Here is a 19794-nt window from a genome sequence, read left to right as displayed (position 1 = left end):
GTATCTGTTTTTCCTCTATTTCTCATTAGTTCTCTGATTCTCTGGTTCTCTGGCTTTCTCTCTCTCCCCCACCCTCTCTCTCTCCATATACATATGTGTGTAAACATATATGCATATGTGCATGGATGTGTATGTGTGCATATTCATATGTGCACATAGATATATACTTGCATATACCCATAAACATATTTATGCATGTGTATACACATATATAATGTGTAGTTAATCAATGCCTGTCACCATTCATTTTATAGCTTACCATTGTAAAAAATATATCAAATTATTGAAGGAACACTCTAATTAACAAAGCTGCAGTGGATTGAATAGTTTAAAAGTCCTACTGTCATGGAAACCATATATTATTTATGTTCCATTAAAAACAATAGAGGAAAGGAAAAGAAAGGAAGGGAGCTCAAAACTAATATCACTCTTTATTTTAAACAAAATATTTTACAAATTTTAGTTAAAGTACTTTATAGATTGAAAATAATTTTAAACATTGATTCTAGTTTATCATTATTGATCAGAATAAAAGAATTCTCTAAAGTAATGTTATCTCCATGTATTTTCTAGGGTCCTTTTTTACATAAATACAAAAAAATCCTTATTGAACTGAATCATGAATATATGCTCATGTGCAACTTTGCATATACTTGAGTTTAATTTAGTACTTTAATGTAAAAGTATGCTCATCAAGTAGGCACATTTTATATGGGTTTTTGTTAAAAAAATTATTGATTCAAATAGTATTGACTGAATTACAAATATGATTAATACCATATAGAATATTTAACAAAAATTAGCCAAATAAAGGGGGGAGAGATATGAAATTCTGATTTTAAAAATCTGAATTACAAAAGAAATCTGTATATACCTGCACACTAACATGTGTTTTTTTCATCTTTTTTCAGTGCAACTTTTAGACTGCCATCAGACCCTACCTTGTAACAAAGAAAAATAGTTAAGCAAAAAACAGCTATGAAAGTGACTGGCTTTGATAGCATATAAAATACTCCACACCTTCTGTCATCTACCTTTCTTCCAAGAAAAGGGAAATGTATTCATCATTTTCTCTCTGATTACAAAATTGTTCTTTACAGCTAATCAAAAAACTGTCCTTAAGAATTGTTTTCTTTTATATTTTTGTACCCTTTGTGAATATTATTTTTGTAGTCCTGCTTTATTAGATGTTAGGACATATGAGTCTTCCTATGTATTAGTATTTTTCCCCCTAGGTTCCTTACATTCACCTTTTGTTCCCCTCTTGGCACAGCATATTCCACTAAATTTAAATATGGCAATTGGTTCAGATATTCACTATTCAATGAGTACCTACTTTGTTACAAATTGTTCTTTCTTACATTTTTTTATAACTATAAACACTTCTATGAATATTTTGATATATGTTGACTTTCTGTTATTAATCTCCTTGTACTATTTGCCTATGAGTGTGATTACTAGGTCAAAGATTATATAAATATGAGCGAATTTTCTTGAGTAATTCCATTTTTAATGATCTTTAATAATCTCCAGCTCAGTTGTCAATACATTAGTGTGTCTGTCTTCCCTTAGGCCCTCCAATATTAACTTTATTCCATCTTTTATCATCTTTACCAGTCATCTTTACCTCATATTGTATATGAGATATTGAAACCTCAGCTTTTTCATTCTTACTCTTTTTTTTTCATGATTTCTTTTCTTATTTTTTTGTTGACAGTTTGAATTTCTTCTTTTGGAAGTAGTTCACATCTTCTGACCATAGATCCACTGGGGATCTAGTACTCTTTCAAATGGATCATATTCTCTGCCCTGAAACTACCTCATGAATGATTTTTTAAAAATCCTCTTACAAGCTTTATTATGATATTGTTGGTATTGTCTTGCAAAATTCTTGAAAAGTATTCTTGTATTTCCCACCTGGAATAAGAAAATAGCTACTTTGTATATTCAGTCTATAGAAATTCTGTTTGTATTGCTGCTTCAGGAGCTGAAATTGGAATACAAGATTATAACCTTAGCATCTTATTTTCCTGTCACTTATAAACATCCCACGCAACTTGGTTAGTTGTGGAAAATTTATGTCATGCATCTGGGGTTATATACTAGCAATGCAAATAGAAGAAATCTGTCCCTTTCCAAAAGGAGGGAGGACAATGTATTCTAACAAATTGATCAAATTCCCCACATTGCTCCCTGCCTACATTTTAATATAGTCCTTCTTAAACTGAATTGTTGGATTTCTAAAATGTGGTGGTGGTGGTGGTGGTGGTGGTGGTGGTGGTGGTGGTGGTTGTTTTAAAAGAGGATGAAGAAAAACTAATTCTACTCTATCCCAACCACATTATAAATATCTCTTTTGTAATGCATCTCTCAAGAACATGCAAATTACAAGGCTGGTGAGAGCCACAATTGAGAAATGGTGTTCTATATCTTCAAGAATTGTTTAAGACAGTTACTATAGGTAGCAACTTCTCTCCACATTTCTTTTAGAAATGTTTCAGAACATCATCTAAAGAAACTGTGCTAAGGCTTAATCTTTCAAGCTATATTAAACTGACAGATTGCTAATTATAGTTCATTCCAAAAAGCCACTAAAATTAAATGTCTCATATGAACTTGCAAATGCTAGAAATTCGCAGTTCAATAGTAAAGTGTCCAATATTTTAACACAATGAAGGTGCAACACAAAAATGTTAATTTGATGCCCTGTGGCTCAGTAATAGTCTATTAATACTGAACTGTGGATGGATTTACATTCATCTGAGATACTTAGAAGGTAACTCTCTAATGAAGTGAGAGGAAGGATGAGAGAAAGAACAAATTTAGGCAGAAAGGGAAAAAAAAGATTGGCCTCCACCCTGTTAAGTTAGGCTTCTGGCCTAAATGAATATCCTAAATTTTATAGGTTTTTTTCAGAATAATGAAATAAACAAGAAAATAAAGCCATTTTCCTGGTTAAGTCAGTAAGGTAATGAAGCTGTAGCTGGACTGTTGCTTTAAATGTGCATCTTGTCTTTTTTTTTCCATCAATATAATAAGCTATTATCGGCCATAAGCATGATTGCAGAAGCAGATCAGATTAGAATGCAAGTGTCTCTCCATACATATCCTTTGGAAACTCGATGGATAAATATGAACTGATTACAATACACCTTAAGATTGTTGAGAGAACTGCAACTGTTTCAGTTTTGCCCTTTACCTTTCTTTGTTTTTCCTTAGCATAACACCAAGAACATAGAAAGTGTTTGATGTTTGTTGATTTATTGATTGACTTTATATTCTTGGTGCCTGGTAAAGTGCTACACACACAAGCACACACACACAGATACACACAAACACACACACGCACACACACACACACACACACACACACACACACATACACATGCATGCGTAAATGCTTTTTAATTTGTTGGCTAGGGGAAACATTCTAAAAAACTTTCTCCTAAATTGCTATTTAAACTGATTCAGCTTTCATTAGGACAGTTCCAAAAGTGGTGAGAAGTCCTTCCTGAGCAATTGATTTCTAATCTCTATGAGGTGAAGAAAAAAAGTTCAAAATGTTTACTCCTGCCACCCCCACTTAAAAGATAAAAAAACAAGGAGGGTTACCCTAGCTAGGAACAGTAAATAATGAGTCCTTCAGCTAAAGACCTTGAGCTTTCCTTTCTATTTTAATCTGCAAACCCCATTAAGATATCATTCTTTTAGGGGCGGCTAGGTGGTACAGTGGATAGAGAGCACCAGTCCTGGAGTCAGGAGTACCTGAGTTCAAATCCGGCCTCAGACACTTAATTGACTGACTAGCTGTGTGACTTTGGGCAAGCCACTTAACCCCATTGCCTTGCAAAAACAAAAACAAAACGAAAACAAAGCTATCATCCTATGGAACATAGTAGGTACTCAATAAATACTGTGGAGGAAGAAAATAGAATTGTCTACCATACTTCATGTTGTAAATAATGAAACTGAACCCCAAAAAAGAGAAGGGACTTGGCCATATAACTAGTAAGTGGTAATTAGTAAATGGCTGCAAAAATCATGTGGCATTTGCTTCCCTTCACCTTTGGCCCTGGAATCAGGGAGGGGGCTTCCCAAAGGTAGATTTTTGTGTGCCTTCTCCTCACTTCTGCTTTGAAATTCTCTTCATTAAAGTAAGAATCATCACTTTTAGAAGACTATTAAATGCCCATTTTTCCTAGAGGACTTCTTGTCTTATAGAGGAACAAAGTATTTAGGAAATTATTGAATCTTAAAGATAACAAAGGACCACTGGTACCCTCTAGTCTAACCTTTACCTGAACAGCAACCCCTTCTGTAACATCTCTGGTAAATGGTCATCAAATCCCTATTTGTGTATCACTTTTTTTTACAGGAAAAATGGGGTTAAATGGCTTGCCCAAGGCCACACAGCTAGGTGATTAAATGTCTGAGGCTGGATTTGAACCCAGGTACTCCTGACTCCAGGGTCAGTGCTCTATCCACTGCACTACCTAGCTGCCATAATATAAGGTCCTTATTTTCACATCATAAAAGAAAAGTTTGACATGCCAAAGTTCATCTTGAAGTACCAGAGACAGAATTCAAACCCAATCTGACTTCACTAAAGCACATGAGCTTATATTATCACTCTAAATGGAGATAGGAAGTTTTCCTTAAAAGTGATACACATGAGTTCATTTTTGAAGAGCAGTTGTGATACTAGAGGGGAAAATTCCAGTCAGAAGGAACATGGTATCCAGGTTTGAATAGTGACAAGCTCTCTTCACAGTTTTTAACAGAGGATTGAGATCTTTCTGCCTTGAAAACTACCATCAGCATTTAGGTATTGTGGGTCTTTCTTGTATCCCAAACAGTAGATACAAGGACTGACAAACTGGTATAAAAAGCATTCTCAGTTCATAGGATATACAAAAAAAATAGGTAACAGATGGGATTTGACCTTGAAGCTTTAATTTCTCAACTCCATGGTTAAAATACTGGTCTTCAACTTTTTCTTCCTGAACTAGAATTGGTTTCTTTGAAGTCTGTGTTGGAGATTGAGACAGTCATAGGGAATCTGTGGCATACCTACTGATGGTCCTAAAGTATCCAAAATTGATAGACTTTAGAGGGCATCAAGTACAACTTCAAAATTTATAGATAAGGGAATGGAGGAGCAGGGAAATTATTGGACATGCTCAAGGGTGCAAGTCATAAAGACTACATTCTCTACTTATGTAATGAAAGAGACAGACATCATAAAACTAACAACAGGTAACAAAATGAAAAATCTTTGCAACTTCATAAGTCTTTGACATGTTTTATCTTGAAATGAAAATGTTTTGTTACTTTCAGAAAGGATATATATATATATATATATATATATATATTTTTAAATTCCAATTCAAAACAGGCATTTTTGTTAATATTTTTTTAATAGGCAGCATACTTTGTTCAAGGTAACTTCTACAAATTTGGAGGGTATTGTATTATTAATTCCTGAAAGCTAAATTCTGGGAATAGCCCAAAAAAACTATCCAAAGGAAATATTTCCTACTTATCCTGGTTACCGGTTTTAGATGTACTTAAAAGCAAACTAGCTAAAGGTTGGTTAATAAAATTGGTATTAATCATTGTGGGAGAGAAAGATGAAATCATGAGAACACACTCTAATTTACATCACTTTTGCTATGCTTTTGCCAGCACTGCTGTTAAAGGGTAACAAACAAGTATTTATGAAAAGAACAGGTTTGTGATTAAAATAATTCTTTTGCAAAACTCAGAAAACAGTATCAGAGTATGCGAACTGTGCACTTCCAACTGGAGAACCCTGTATTTGTAATAAATTCCTTTTGCTCTGGATGAGTTCTGCATTTTCAATGAGGTTAACTTGGCAACATTCTAGTTGATTTTAATAAAAATAGCTGCTTTGAGGACAGGGAGCTGAGGTTGCCAAATTTACAGCTGCCTTGCACAATTACTCTTACATCTCCTTCAGGGCTACTTAGAACCAGTAAGAAAATTAAGTGTATCGATTGCAATTTTTTTGGACTAACCTTTTTTTTTAAGGAATAAACTTGATTCCTTCCAGTATGTGTCTGTTCAGAGTGATCTCTTTTCTTTTCAGCCATAACACAAAGACAACATCATGGCTGGATCCACGACTTGCGAAAAAGGCTAAACCTCCAGAAGAGTGCAAAGAAAATGGTAGGTTATTAAGTTTTTCTGCTGTTTCCGGAATGAATATTTAAATTTTTATCATTATTCAAAGAACACTTTACCTCAGGAGGGAGATCCTGTAGTTACTGTTAGGAAATAGAGAAGAAACTCGGCATTTCAATAATGCCATGTGGTTGGGCTTTTTCTCTCTGATGATACTGTGCTGAATATCACACCCGGGTGCTCTCTGTTAGTTGTGTTTGACTCCTGGACCGACTTCCCCACCTACCACGAAGGACTTTTGTTTGCAGTATGTCTCTCTGGGGACTCTGATCTTTGAATTGGAATGAGATATGGTGTGTGTGGAGAACCAGCATGTGTTTGGATTATGAATAGGATTTGATTTATTCTTAAAGGTATAGTACTTTACCTATCAGTAGTTTAAGAACCAGCAATAGTAATAATTGTGTCTTTAAAAATGTTTAATTGACATCTTATACATAAGAGAATATGGTTAATAATAATATGAGGTCAAATTTTTGGAATTATAACCCAAAAAATTTAATGAAATAGAAATAAGATTGGAAATATTTGAAATGAACTTTTTTTCTCAAAAAAATTTACTTGTAATTGTATTGCATACAATAGATAGTACTCCTTTTTCAAAACCAATTTGATTTCTTTCTAAATTAAGTATTTAAATAAAAGTGCATGTTTCTGATTAAATTTACATAATGAATTAGAACCAAAATTCTGAAAAAATATTTTCTATATATGTTATTATATTTCCAAAAGTTTATTAGTATATTGGCATTACTTTTACTAAAAAAAGCAACTATTTTGTGGACCAATAGATATTTTCAACAATTTTGATTAATCAATGAATGTAGTCTTTGTTTATTTGATCAGTCAATTCTATTTTGCATAGATAAAAGACAGTAACACTGACGATGTTTATAATTATTCAAAATACTGGGTCACTTGTTTGTTATTGGATCATTACATACTTTGGAGAATATTTCTGCTTTTAAAGATTCCAAATTGTAAGAAAGCTCTTCATTTTAGAAATAATCCTGACTTTCTGGGAATCTACATAATTTGTCCTGGGATTCCTTATGCTGTGTTCAGTTTATAAATATGCTAGGACTATAAATTAATGAAAGTATGGATACCTATGTATTTCCATACAAGTTCATATACATATATATTTACTTACATGAAAGTATTTTTAACTAATCATGATTTGACCATATGACATTATGAACTTTTAAGAGTGATTAAACTTCATTTTAGTCATACAATTGGATATAGTAATGTCATTAGTGATGATATGTAAATTTAAGTTAACTATTGTATCTAAGTAGATCATAGTAATTATTAGCGTATCTTTATAAGATTAATGAAATTATTTATCTTCCATTTACATTAAACTCTTCAAATATAGTTTGTTTACTTTTGAGTATTTTATCTCAGAATTCAAAACTCTGGATGTTAAACTCGAAGAAGATTCTGAGAAAAGATATGAACAACAAGTTCATTTATTAGATGGTTCCTAACTTTTCAATGTATATGCTACCCTTCTACCCCAGACATTACATGCTTGATGCCAGCTTTCTATGAACTATATCACATAGCTGAAATCCTGTAGTTAGAGAATGTAATTTTGTTCATTGTTATCATCTAGATTATTAATTGATTTCATTTTCCATAAAGCAAAAAGAAAAACACATGGATTATAAAGTAGATATTGTTGTTGTTTTAAAAAAAGGTCAACTGAAGGTAGTTGATATCCTGTCAAACATAAATGGAATGAGGCTGAGAAATTATGTGGTATAATAGAAGAAAGGCCATTGTACTTGGAATCAGAAAATGTAGGGTCAGGTTCTAATTCTATAACTTACTAGCTAGTCATTAGGGTTACAGATTGTGGAATAACTTTAGGTTAAGGAGGAGCAAAGCTTCTTGCAAAGCTTTATAAGCTTTGTAGCTTCCTATAAAAATGTAGGAATATCAACCCTTATCCATACCTAAATTATTGCAGGTTTTATGTAGATAGATGTATATAAGCATAACATAAATAAGTATCTGGACAGATAGGTGATACAGTGGATAGCATATCATGTCTGAAGTCAGTAAAACTAATCTCATTAGTTCAAATCTGGCTGTGTGACCCTAGGCAAATCATTTTACCCTGTTTACCTCAGTTCCTCATCTGTAAAATGTACTAGAGAAGGAAATGTCAAAGCACTTCAACATCTTTGCCAAGAAAATGCCAGGGAGGGTCAGGAAAAGTTGGACATGACTGAAATGACTAAATAATAACCATAAATATTTGTGTGTATGTGTATATATATATATATATATATATATATATAGTCACTTATAAGTGTATATGTATTATATAAAAATACATAAAAATCTAGTCATATTTGATATTTTAGAATGAGAAACAGCATACACTTTGCATTCTCACAAACCCCTATGTATATAATAAGATATCTATAGATCTTAGTTTTGCAAAAATCTAAGGTAGGGCAGGGAGCTATAGTAAAAGAGAAAGGAGAGACTAATAAAAACTTGTTGACCTTGCTGGGAATGGGGTTGTGGATAAACATTCTTGTATGGTCACAAATTGGACTAATATAATATGTGATATTCTTTTTATTATAATAGGGAATGGAAGCATTAATAACTCAATGTAACACAATGTCATTTTACCAAAAAAAAAACATATTATTAAAAGGTACTGACCATGGGTAAATGATAGCCTCACATTTGTATAGAAATAGCCACCCACATATAGTTGTGTAAAAACATATACAACCTACTACCTGAAATATTGAATTTTAAAAGGACCTATGATAGTATATTGTAACAGTTTGTGCCTGTATGTTTCTTGGTTCAGGGAAACTTTATATTTTAGAAAAATGGAACTGGAAAAATCATTTGATTTTATGAATGTCTTCATGAAAATGCTAGGTCTTGACTGCTAGCATATTTGTGTAATGGTTGCTTAGAGATATCATGGAAAAGCAAGTGTCACCATTTTCCAAAGCTACTTCATAAGATAGCTCTGGCAGGCAAAACACATTAGGTCTTCATCCTCAAGAGAAATCACCATTTTAATTTTTGTATTTATTTGCTCTATTCTAAGATCCTCTAACATCAAGACCATTCCTGGGTCAATTAACCCAGTTCAGTGTGAACTCTTCCTTCTAGGGACATTCTTCTAAGTAGCCAGTAGACTAGAAACATTCCAAGATTAAAATCTACATAGTGTCACACCTTTCATCATATTCCATCTGCGAAATAGGTAGCACATACATATCGTGAAATGTGAAAAAAACTGTCACCCCCGTTTTCTTGGATATTACAGTTTTCTTGATATTACTAAAATCTTTCATTTTTTCTTCCAATGCATGTTAACAGGAAGATAGAGCATAATGTGATAATAGATAAGTAGAAATTTGGGTTTTTCAAAGGATGATTGCCTACTGAATAGGACATGACTTTTATTGCATCCTTAATTAGGTTCTGCTTGTTTCCTAAGTTAATTCTATGAAACTGACAGTTAAATTAAAGGATAAATAGCTTCATTTTTGCAATTAAAATTCTCTTTTTTAAATAGCATTGGGGTATTAAGGTAACTTTGGAGTAAGCCTTTATAAAATGCCTTGGTGAAGTAATTTACTGGAATTTGAACTATGCTGAACTAATAACAAAACTAGAAACTAGTTCTGTGGTTCCTGCGCCAGCACTTACTGTTTTTCTACAGAGTGGTTATGGTCTAGTTTCTTATTTAATTTTTCTTTCATATTAGCAATCCTAATTTCTCAAGAAGATTAAAAATGGACTAGCTAATTTCACATTTAAATAGCTTCTTTCTAATCTTTTAAGCTTGGTAAAGTGGTATTTATGTAGCACCTTGAAATTTCCTCATTAGGAAGGGTAAGGAAGATGAGTCACAACTGTTTAACTGTAAAAGTACACTCAAAGTTCACAATCACTTATATTTAATTGATTATTTATAAATTAATTTATGACAGTTTTTCAGTTTTAATATTGGTTTTGGTTAATAGAGAAAAATAATTTGTGAATACACAGATAAAGAAAAAGAAATTCCAGAGGTAAGTGATTCTTAATGGTCACCATATGTATAATTCATATTGTAGGATTTCTTTGTTTTTTTCTCCATTCTAAATTTTTTACTTGGCAAGATTCATCCTAATTACTTAATCTCTTTTTGTTTCATCTCCTACTTCCAACTGATGATTATTTAGAGACAGTAAAATAATTTATAGCCAGAGATATTCAAACAGATTTAAGAATTGAGATGTCCTCAGTAAATTTTCATATTATTACCTCAAAATTCAAATATCAACCACTTTTGAAATAGTTATTTTGTATTATTTATGCCTCTCTTCCTTCAAAATAATTGTCATTCTCTCTGTCTCCTGCATTCTCTCTCTCTCTCTCTCTCTCTCTCTCTCTCTCTCTCTCTCTCTCTCTTCCTCTACCTTTTTTCTCCCCTCCTTATCTTTCACTATATCTGTAAATTTGTTTTCTTTGAAAATATCCATATATTTATAGCTATTTTCTATTATTTATGATCTTCCATTAGACATTTGATTTTCTAAAACTGTAAGAGGTCAAGAGGTCATTGGGTTCATTTTTACATTCAAAGTGACAAAATTACTCCCTAATTCTTTTCTTGAGATAATTTTTGGTAGATAGGATCAGTTATCACAAAAATGTGAAGGTCAAAAAATGCTAAAAATATTTGAGATAAATTTTTTTTTAAGAACTGGTTTTATGTATTCCCCAAGAATAGGGAGCTGGGAGATAAAGGATAAGCCACATAGTTATTCCTTGGTTTCGCCTTTTTTTCAAGCTCTTCATATTTTAAAAATCTAGTTAAGGTTTTTTTATTAGTAAGTTATATCATACTGTAACATTGTATGTTTGTAAACTAATAAAGTATTTAAAACTATATAGGGTATTAAAACATTGAATGATTTTCCCATTTTCTCTGTTTTTAACTTTTTAAAATAGGACTCCCCTGTGGCTTCATAATTCCAATCTATGTTTAAACTTTAGGTATATCTATTCTTTCTTCTGGATTGGGGAGGGGGCACATATTGCTTTTATAGCCATAGCATGAGTTCAAATATTATCTCTGATACTTGTTAATTGTGTGACTTGTCCATGCAGGTTGTTTAACAACTCTGAGTCTCAGTTTTCCAATATAAAAGAAGCATAATCATACTTGCTTTACAGAATGAGTGTGAAGAATATGCCTTGTAAATAGAAAAGCACAAAACATATGTGGTTTATTTACTCTTTCTATGGCAGTCACAAAGGTCTGTGCTTTCCAAATGATCTCCTGGTTTGAGAAAACCCTCTCTCAACTGATAGATAATTCTTAGAAAATTGCCCAGGACTCATAGCTAATGGTCTGATATAGAACTGGAGCTCCAAACTTCCTTTCTTAAAATCCACAGCATGCCTACATTCCAACATGTGAATCATCTTGTCATCAATAATAACCCCTTATTAATGATCTGGTACAATAGACCTTAAATATCTCTCAACCAGATAGTACATAACAAATATCTATAAAATTAAAAACAAACAAAACTATCATCTGGATATTTCTAATGTAAAAAATTTAGATCTTTTCACAGTGGAAATATCTGTAGATCAAAAACTAGACACTCAGAAGTTAGTGTGCATAGAAGTTAGGAAAAAAAACACCCGACTCAGTTTCTTTGTTTAATTTGGTCCTTCCTGATTTCACTCTTTGGCCTAAGGTTTGATGGTTGAAGGAGAAATGCTACATCACAAAACAAGACTTGCTAACAAGCTGATGACTGTAAAAAAAATAAAACATACAAAATGTTTTTACTGATTAGGAAAGGAAAAAAGAGCTCCTTAAGACACGATCCAGTGCATGATTGATGCCTAACCACTAAGCAACCCAAAGTGCCTGTTATAATATGTGTTAAATGGTGTTATTCTTGCTGCTCTAGTTAAGGGATATGTCACTGTAACCATTATAAGCCCATGTTTTCAGCGAATTATATTTCCAATAGCTCGTGGTTTTATGTCCTTTTTGTGGGAACTCCTGGAGCTTAAAAATGTTCCTTTATGAGAAAAAAAAAGCAAACATTGCTTTTTTGTGGGCTATTAGTGCATGGGGCAGAACAATGCCACTTGGTGTTTGGAGACAAAAGCCATATGACTAGTAAGGAGTTGAAAATGATTTAGAGCAGCCTTTTCCTAATCTGAGTCTCAGTACCCTTCTGAAATTTGAATTGATTAAATCTCTTAATGCAATTCTTATTTAAAAATAAAAAGGTATCAATATAATTCTCTTTCTGAGTTCTAACTCCTCAAACCAAATGGTAACATTTCATATTTTTAATCTATTTTCTCAAAAGAAATGTTATCTTTAAAAATTTATTACATATTTACTTCTACTCCAATTACTTTTATCTTTTGAAATTCCTTTGGAAATACAGGGAATTTCTCAGTCCTAACATGGACTACTTTTTTAGTTTTAGTTGTTTGTGCAGCAATTCTACTCTCTTTCTCAGAAGTCTGATTTCTATGCCACTAGCCAAAGACTAGAGTCTTCTTCTGACTATTTCTGTTAGTCAGTAGTTTTATGATTTTGGATTGAACACTGCAAACATTGTAATTATTTATACATTCAACAAATATTGAATTTCTCTATTATACATTAGCATTGTGCCAAGCTCACTAAAGGGCACAAAGATATATCACACATGGTCTCGGACCTAATAAGATCCTATATTTATAGATCCAAAGAGAATCTCAGTGAGAAATTAGTCTATCCCACTCACATTACAGGCAATAGTAGTGGCATGAGAAAAAGCATGTTAGGAATGTGAATATGGATTCCTGTGAGTAATTTGGATGGAACAGTGATTGTATGTTTTGAAATATTAGAAAATAAGAAAAAGTAGATTTGTGTAGTAATATTTAAACTAAGTAGCATTTAATGTTAGTTACTAGGAATAGACTGGGACATATTAATTGACAAATATTTACTGGGTGCTTGTCTTGTGCCTAGCATTGTGGGGCTTGCAAAAAAAGATCCCATATGCAAAAATAATACCTAAGAAATTTCTCTCTGAATTTCAGTTAGGTAGTACTATAATGATTACAGAAAGCATTTAAACAAGAAATAGTTAATAGGACTTGATGGTTCTGACAATAATCTATTCTAGAAATACCAGAACTAAAAGCTATTTTGGGGATGGGGAGATAAAAAGTTCACTTTAAAATATATTCAGATTGAAGTAATACAGTGACATTCAAGTTTCAACAGACAAGTTCAATTCAGGAGGAAGGCCAGGAGAGAGGTAGATATATAGGTATTTGAAAATGATATATATTACAATGATAGGTCATGGATGTGCATTTCTGAAGGATGGAAGAAAGAAAGAAAGAAAGAGAAAGAAAGGAAGGAAGGAAGGAAGGAAGGAAGGAAGGAAGGAAGGAAGGAAGAAAAAAGAAAGAGAAAAAGAAAGAAAGAGAAAAAAGAAAGAAAGAGAAAAAGAAAAGAGAGAAAGAGAAATAAAGAAGAGGGGGAAAGAAGGAAAGAAAGGGAAGAAAAAATTTAAAGATAGTAGTGGCAATAGGGTATACTTGGAAGAGGACCAAAATGACATCCTGTATTATTAGCGTCAAGTTACAGTGTGTCTAACTGTGAGTGGTTTAGACAACTAAAATCTAGGATTGGGGACAGTTAGTCCTTAAGAATACTTGGGGCAGATTTTCTAAATTTGCACATTTTATGTTTCTTTTAAGTTACATCCATTATACTTTGTTCATAGACAAATAGTATCTCCTCTGATAAGGGCACACCATGCTGGGCAGTTCTGTGTCAGTGTCTCCCATATCATACAATCAATTCTAAAGTTCTTAAGAGATATTTTGAGAGTGTCCTCGTATCATAGCATTGACTATGTATGAGTTCTCCAAAAAATAATCTTTTAGGCAAGTATATATTTGGCATTCAAACACTGTGGCTAATCCATCAGAGAGGCAATAAAGGTGGAAAAAGTGACAAGAATGCAGAACAAGTCAGATTGAAGAGAAAAGAAGGAACAGTTTTAAAATGACAATAAATAAAAATGAGAATATAGAATTTAAAATTTCAATGCAAATGCTACCTATATTCCACTTATAATTCATCATACAAAGTATTACACTTTGGACAAAATTATCTCCAATTTAAGTTGTTTTCAATGACTTATCTTCTTTCTTTCATATCTCAGGGAATTTTAGGAATTAGTTCTTAGCTTTCTGCCTTTCAGGTCACCTGGTTTTTCTTCATTAAAATATGTATTGATATATTGGATTATTTTATTTTTATGTAATTTATTCCATTTTTCTTTGTCATGCCTCAGACTTATTTTTTTCTTCTAATCCTATCTACTGCCTTTCTTTATAATAGAACCTGTACTTTCATTGGCATAGAGAATTCCTAATGAAAAAATTACTTCGTCAAATAGAAAATCATAGTGATTCTCTTGGGTCACTGAGAGGTCAAAAGACTTGATCAGAGTCATGTGGCTAGTATATGTTAGAAGCAGGAATTGCACCCATACTTTCCGGCTTCCAAGGCCAGCTCCTTATTCATTATTTCATACTGTTTCCCATTGCAAATACAAATATTTAAATAAACATCCCTTTTCATTTATCATTGTAAAAACTTGAAAGTCACATTTGCTCCTTCATATTTTTCAAATTACTTCAGCAACTATATTATAATGGAAAGAGAACAGGGTTAGGTAATGGCAGGAGAGACCTAGATGGTAGTCCCAATTCTACCACAAATAAACCATATGACACACAAATGATAATTACCTTGCAGGTTGCTCATTTGTATAATAAAGCTTTTAGTTTGGATGATATTTAAAGTTTACTCTAGCTTTGGGTTTAGCTTTGTTTTTACATTGTTGTTATTGATTTCCTATTGAAAGTGCTATCTATTGCACTCCAAATCTACTCTCTTATTTCTTCTAGAGTATATTGCCAAACTTCTACTCTGATTTTTTTTAATATTTTTATCTCTATAATGAGAGACAGAATTACATAGAGGACAAATAACTAGCCTGAGAAAAAAAGACTTGAGTTAGAGTCTCCACTCCAACTCATACTGGCTTTGTGACCCTAACACATCATACATCCTCTCATTGTCCTTTGACAAATACCCGAAACTATAAATTGTAGAACTGCTGTCAATCTACATAGGCAAGGAGACCTTCCTCAACATAATATTCCCTATTCCAATGAAATTAAAGGTTCAACCACCACTAATAAAAATCTCTTGGTAATAACTTTAGAAACGAGACAGGCATTTGTTGAGCTTCTTTTAGTTTGGAAGCTTGAAGAAGGTACAGTGTTCCATCTAAATGCTATTGAAGTCATTAAACACAAATGCCATCCAAGAAGTTACTTGTTCAAGAGAAAAATAATATTAGTAGTTACAAAGAATTATATAGGATGGGCCCCAGCATAAATGAGTTGCAACATGTGTCACTGAAAGTAACATCCATGCCAATGAGATCATTTTATTAAGATTAGGAACCTGGAATTTTTGAAAGTCTTAAATAGCAGTAAAATATGACATGCAAGATGGCTTAGAAAAGGAGAAACTCTTCCCTTCTCCTAAATGCTTAATTGTACTTACCTTGACTAGCAGTCTTCCATTATGTTTCCCTTTATTGCTTGGCACTGAAGGCTTAAGGCTTATATAACATAGTGTGTGTGTGTGTGTGTGTGTGTGTGTGTGTGTGTGTGTGTGTGTGTGTGTGTTTTCTCTACCAGAAAGTAGGTCTTCTCTTCATATCCTAGGGTACATTGCAGAGCAGAGTGGGTGCCCATGAAATAAATGTTGGTGATTGACTGACTCACTTCTCTTGGACTGAGCTGCTTCTAAACATAGGCTAGCCTCTTTTGCTGAAAACTAACTACATAGTATGAAACTAGGAAATAGCTATCAAAATCTTTTTTCCAAGTAACCTCATTTAACATTTCCATGTGTAGTTAACAACAGCCCTGTTTTGAGAGTTTAGTTTACCATTTTGATATTTACTTTACTATTGGTTTTAGAGGCATTGTGGGATAGTGCAAATAATTTGTGAGTTTGAAAATGTGAGTGAGTTTGAATCCCTGTGGTTGTTTTTTTTTATTTTCTTACTTGTGAATTTGGTCTAGATATAACTTCTATAAACATTAGTTTTCTTATTTAAGGGGATAGACTAAAGGACTTTTTTTTTTTACTCTCTTCCATCCTTGAATCTTATTGTTCCATCAAATTTGGAAAGAAGTATCACTATGTCTTTACATATCTTCTTTATTATACTTTTGTGTTAGTTGTTGCTCAGGCATTTCAGTTATGTCAAACTTTTAGTAACCTCATTTGAAGTTTTCTTAGCAAAAAACTGGAGTCATTTTCCATTTCATTCTCTAGCTCATTTCATGGGCAAACAGGATCACACAACTAGTAAATGTCTGAGGTTAGAATTGAACCCAGGAAGATGAGTCTTCCATTCTCCAGAACTGACACTCTATCCACTGAGCTACCTAGCAGGTGTCAATAAATCTGTCATGGATTGTATAAGAAATTTTGTCAGTTCACAATGATTCAGTTTTACTTAACCAACGGGAAGAATTATTATTGGTGATTTTCATTTTCAAAGAACATTAAAGCATATTAACTTTTATTTTTACAACTCAGTAATAATGTATACAAGTAACTTTAGCTCATTTTAACAGTGGGAAACACTGAGATATATACAAAGATTAAGCAACTTGCCCTAAATGACAAAACTTTAGTTAGTAGCAGAATCAATATATGAATCCCTCCCTACATATTCTTAGTCTGTGACTCTGCATTAGACTATGTTTTCTTTATTAGTTCCCAAGAGTCCACTGATTTGTTAGAAAACTGAAACTTATTTCTAGTGAATCTTTCCTTCTAATAGCTACTTTTGCAGCTTCCACAAGTAGAAACAAAAAACAAAAACATCAGCATATGTTTATGGGTGATGCACTTTCCATTATTGTGCATCTTGAGAATTCATGCTCAGTACATTAGCCAGTCAGGATGCTTGAATTCTGTCTCTCCATTCCATTTAGTTTATAACACACCATTAAGTGGAATGGTATTGCCTTTACCATACTCTAGTATCAGCCTCTGCACATGGTACCTGACATTCTTAGAAATTCAGTGCTCCCTTAAGAATGGAGAATTTGCCTGAAACTTATTAAATGCTTAGGCTGTTTCAAAGTGGAAATGTTGTCCTTCAGAGAAATTCTTTCCTAAAAAAACCTGTTCATTTGCTTCTTTTTGCTGCCTTGGGAAACATAGATTATGGCTCTTTAGTTCTTATTAACATTATAGCCTATTTCATTGCTTGAATATTCTTGATGACTGGGGAATTTGTCTCGATATGAAGGTGTTGTGTTCTAGTTCAAATAATTCTGTGATACCATATATTTAGGTCTGATAACCTGGAAAACAGGCATTTAGGAGTCATGATGTATAGAGTATTGGGCCAATAGTGAGGTTCATTTTCATGAGTTCAGATACTGCCTTAGATTCTCACTTGCTGTTTAATCCTGAGCAGGTCACTTAACCCTGTTTCTTCAGTTTCCTCATCTATAAAATGAGCTGGAGAAGGGAATGGCAAATTATCCAAGTATCCTCATCAAGAAAATCCCAAACAGGGTGACCAAGAATTAGACATGACTGAAACAACTAAACAACAACCTGGAAAGCATGCTTGTTTTGGAGCAAAATGATCTGATTTTTGAATCGTAGCTCTGCTATTTATCATCTTTGAAAATAAAGTGCCCCATCTTTGAGTCACAGAGCTAGACCTAGAAGAAATATGCAAACCAATCTAATCCAACCTCCTTATTTTTAGATGAGGAAACTGAACTCCAGAGTATTTAAAGGCCTTATCCAAGGTAATAAAGATAATAAGCCTTAGAGGTGGGATTTGAATTCAGATCTCCTGTCCCCAATACCTTTCATTTTTTTTATTTTATTTTATTTTATTTTTTTAGATTTTTCAAGGCAATGGGGTTAAGTGGCTTGCCCAAGGCCACACCGCTAGGTAATTATTAAGTGTCTGAGGTCAGATTTGAGCCCAGGTACTCCTGACTCCAAGGCCAGTGCTCTATTCACTGCGCCACCTAGCGGCCCCTCCAATGCCTTTTAATTTATGTTCTCTCAGATTTGTCATTTTTCTGTTTTTAGCCCCAGATTTTTTCAGCAAAAAATTAGGTTATACTATATAACCTCTCATGTTACTTCCTATTTCATATCTAAGATCCTCTCTCTGATGTCTATATACAATGTATCTTTCCAATGGCAACACAAGTAATTTTTGTCAAAAAGGAGGATAACCTAAAGTACTTTGGAAAAATTGAATTTCACATAAAATATATAAATTATGATGATAATTTATTGAATAGCAGCCTGAGTGTGCCAACTCATTTTGAGGAATCATTCCCATTGACGTCTTTTTAGGTTTTTGCAAGGCAAACAAGGTTAAGGGGTTTTGCCCAAGACCACACAGCTAGGTTATTATTAAGTGTTTGAGGCTGGATTTGAACTCAGGTACTCCTGACTCCAGCGCTGGTGCTCTCTCCACTGTACCACCTAGCCGCCCTTCCCATTGACTTTTGACCTGAGAGTAGGGGGAAGGTACAATAGCAATGCTTCCCCAGGGTATACCAACACACCTGGTCCAAATTCACAACTAAACAACAAAACTGCCTAAGCATTTCCTTAGCAAAAAGAAACTTTGAGCAATAAATTCTTATAATCATTAACCTCTTCATACTACCACATACACACTGATGTAAATATATTCTTTTGTTTTCCTTTCTTCTCACTTCTCAGATTTTTTTTTTGATCAAGAAGAAAAACATATCATGTTTCATTCACAATAAAGTACATAAAGTATCCAAAATGTAATTTCAGGATGTAATTAAGTTATACATGTTTTATTTAGGATCCAGAAGGATCAATGCTTTGGATTGTTTTGGGGAACAGTGAGATTAAAAGTAAAAGTAGATTTTACCCAACAGTTTGATGTTGTCTGGGCACAAAACAAACATGTTTTGGTCTGCCACTAAAAACTGCTTATCCTTACTGGATATAAAAATATGAATATATTTTTAACTATCAAAAGAGCTATTCACAGAACATTTATATCAGAACTTCCTCAAAAAAGAAAATGCTGTTGGCTCTTTTATTGAGGATTCTTCCATTCTTCCTTTTATTCTTAATGTCCACTTCTATTGGCCATCCTCAAAGGATTATCTAAAAAATGAACCTCAGATATCTATGCACATACATTTTGAATTCATTCAAATTTCATAGATGCAGAGCTCCACAAGAAAATGGAATTTATTGAAAGATGCGAACTTGATGATTTTGTTTCTGTGTACCATTGGTTTCAGATAATATACCTAAAATAGATTTCAGAAGTCATTAGACCCACAGAAAGTCTATTTCTATCTCAAATCTTGTACTGGTTACACCCTCCCATTTATAAATACTAACCCTCCACCTACTACTTATCCCTACTTCCTTCTCTTAAT

General features: G+C 33.0%; 1 protein-coding gene across 1 annotated transcript in view; it reads left to right on the top strand.

Annotated features, from left to right (window-relative positions):
* The window catches only part of MAGI2 (membrane associated guanylate kinase, WW and PDZ domain containing 2), a 1847576-nt gene that overhangs the window by 1256317 nt on the left and 571465 nt on the right, over window positions 1–19794 (top strand). Inside the window, exon 6 of the mRNA XM_074194021.1 lies at window positions 6110–6189. Coding sequence (XP_074050122.1) covers window positions 6110–6189 — 80 coding nt within the window. The remainder of the gene's footprint in view (window positions 1–6109; window positions 6190–19794) is intronic.

Source organism: Macrotis lagotis, chromosome 7 (genome assembly GCF_037893015.1).
Source record: "Macrotis lagotis isolate mMagLag1 chromosome 7, bilby.v1.9.chrom.fasta, whole genome shotgun sequence".
NCBI lineage: Eukaryota > Metazoa > Chordata > Mammalia > Peramelemorphia > Peramelidae > Macrotis > Macrotis lagotis.
The sequence above is the reverse complement of the archived record's forward strand: the minus strand, read 5'-3'. Positions and strand labels throughout refer to the sequence as shown.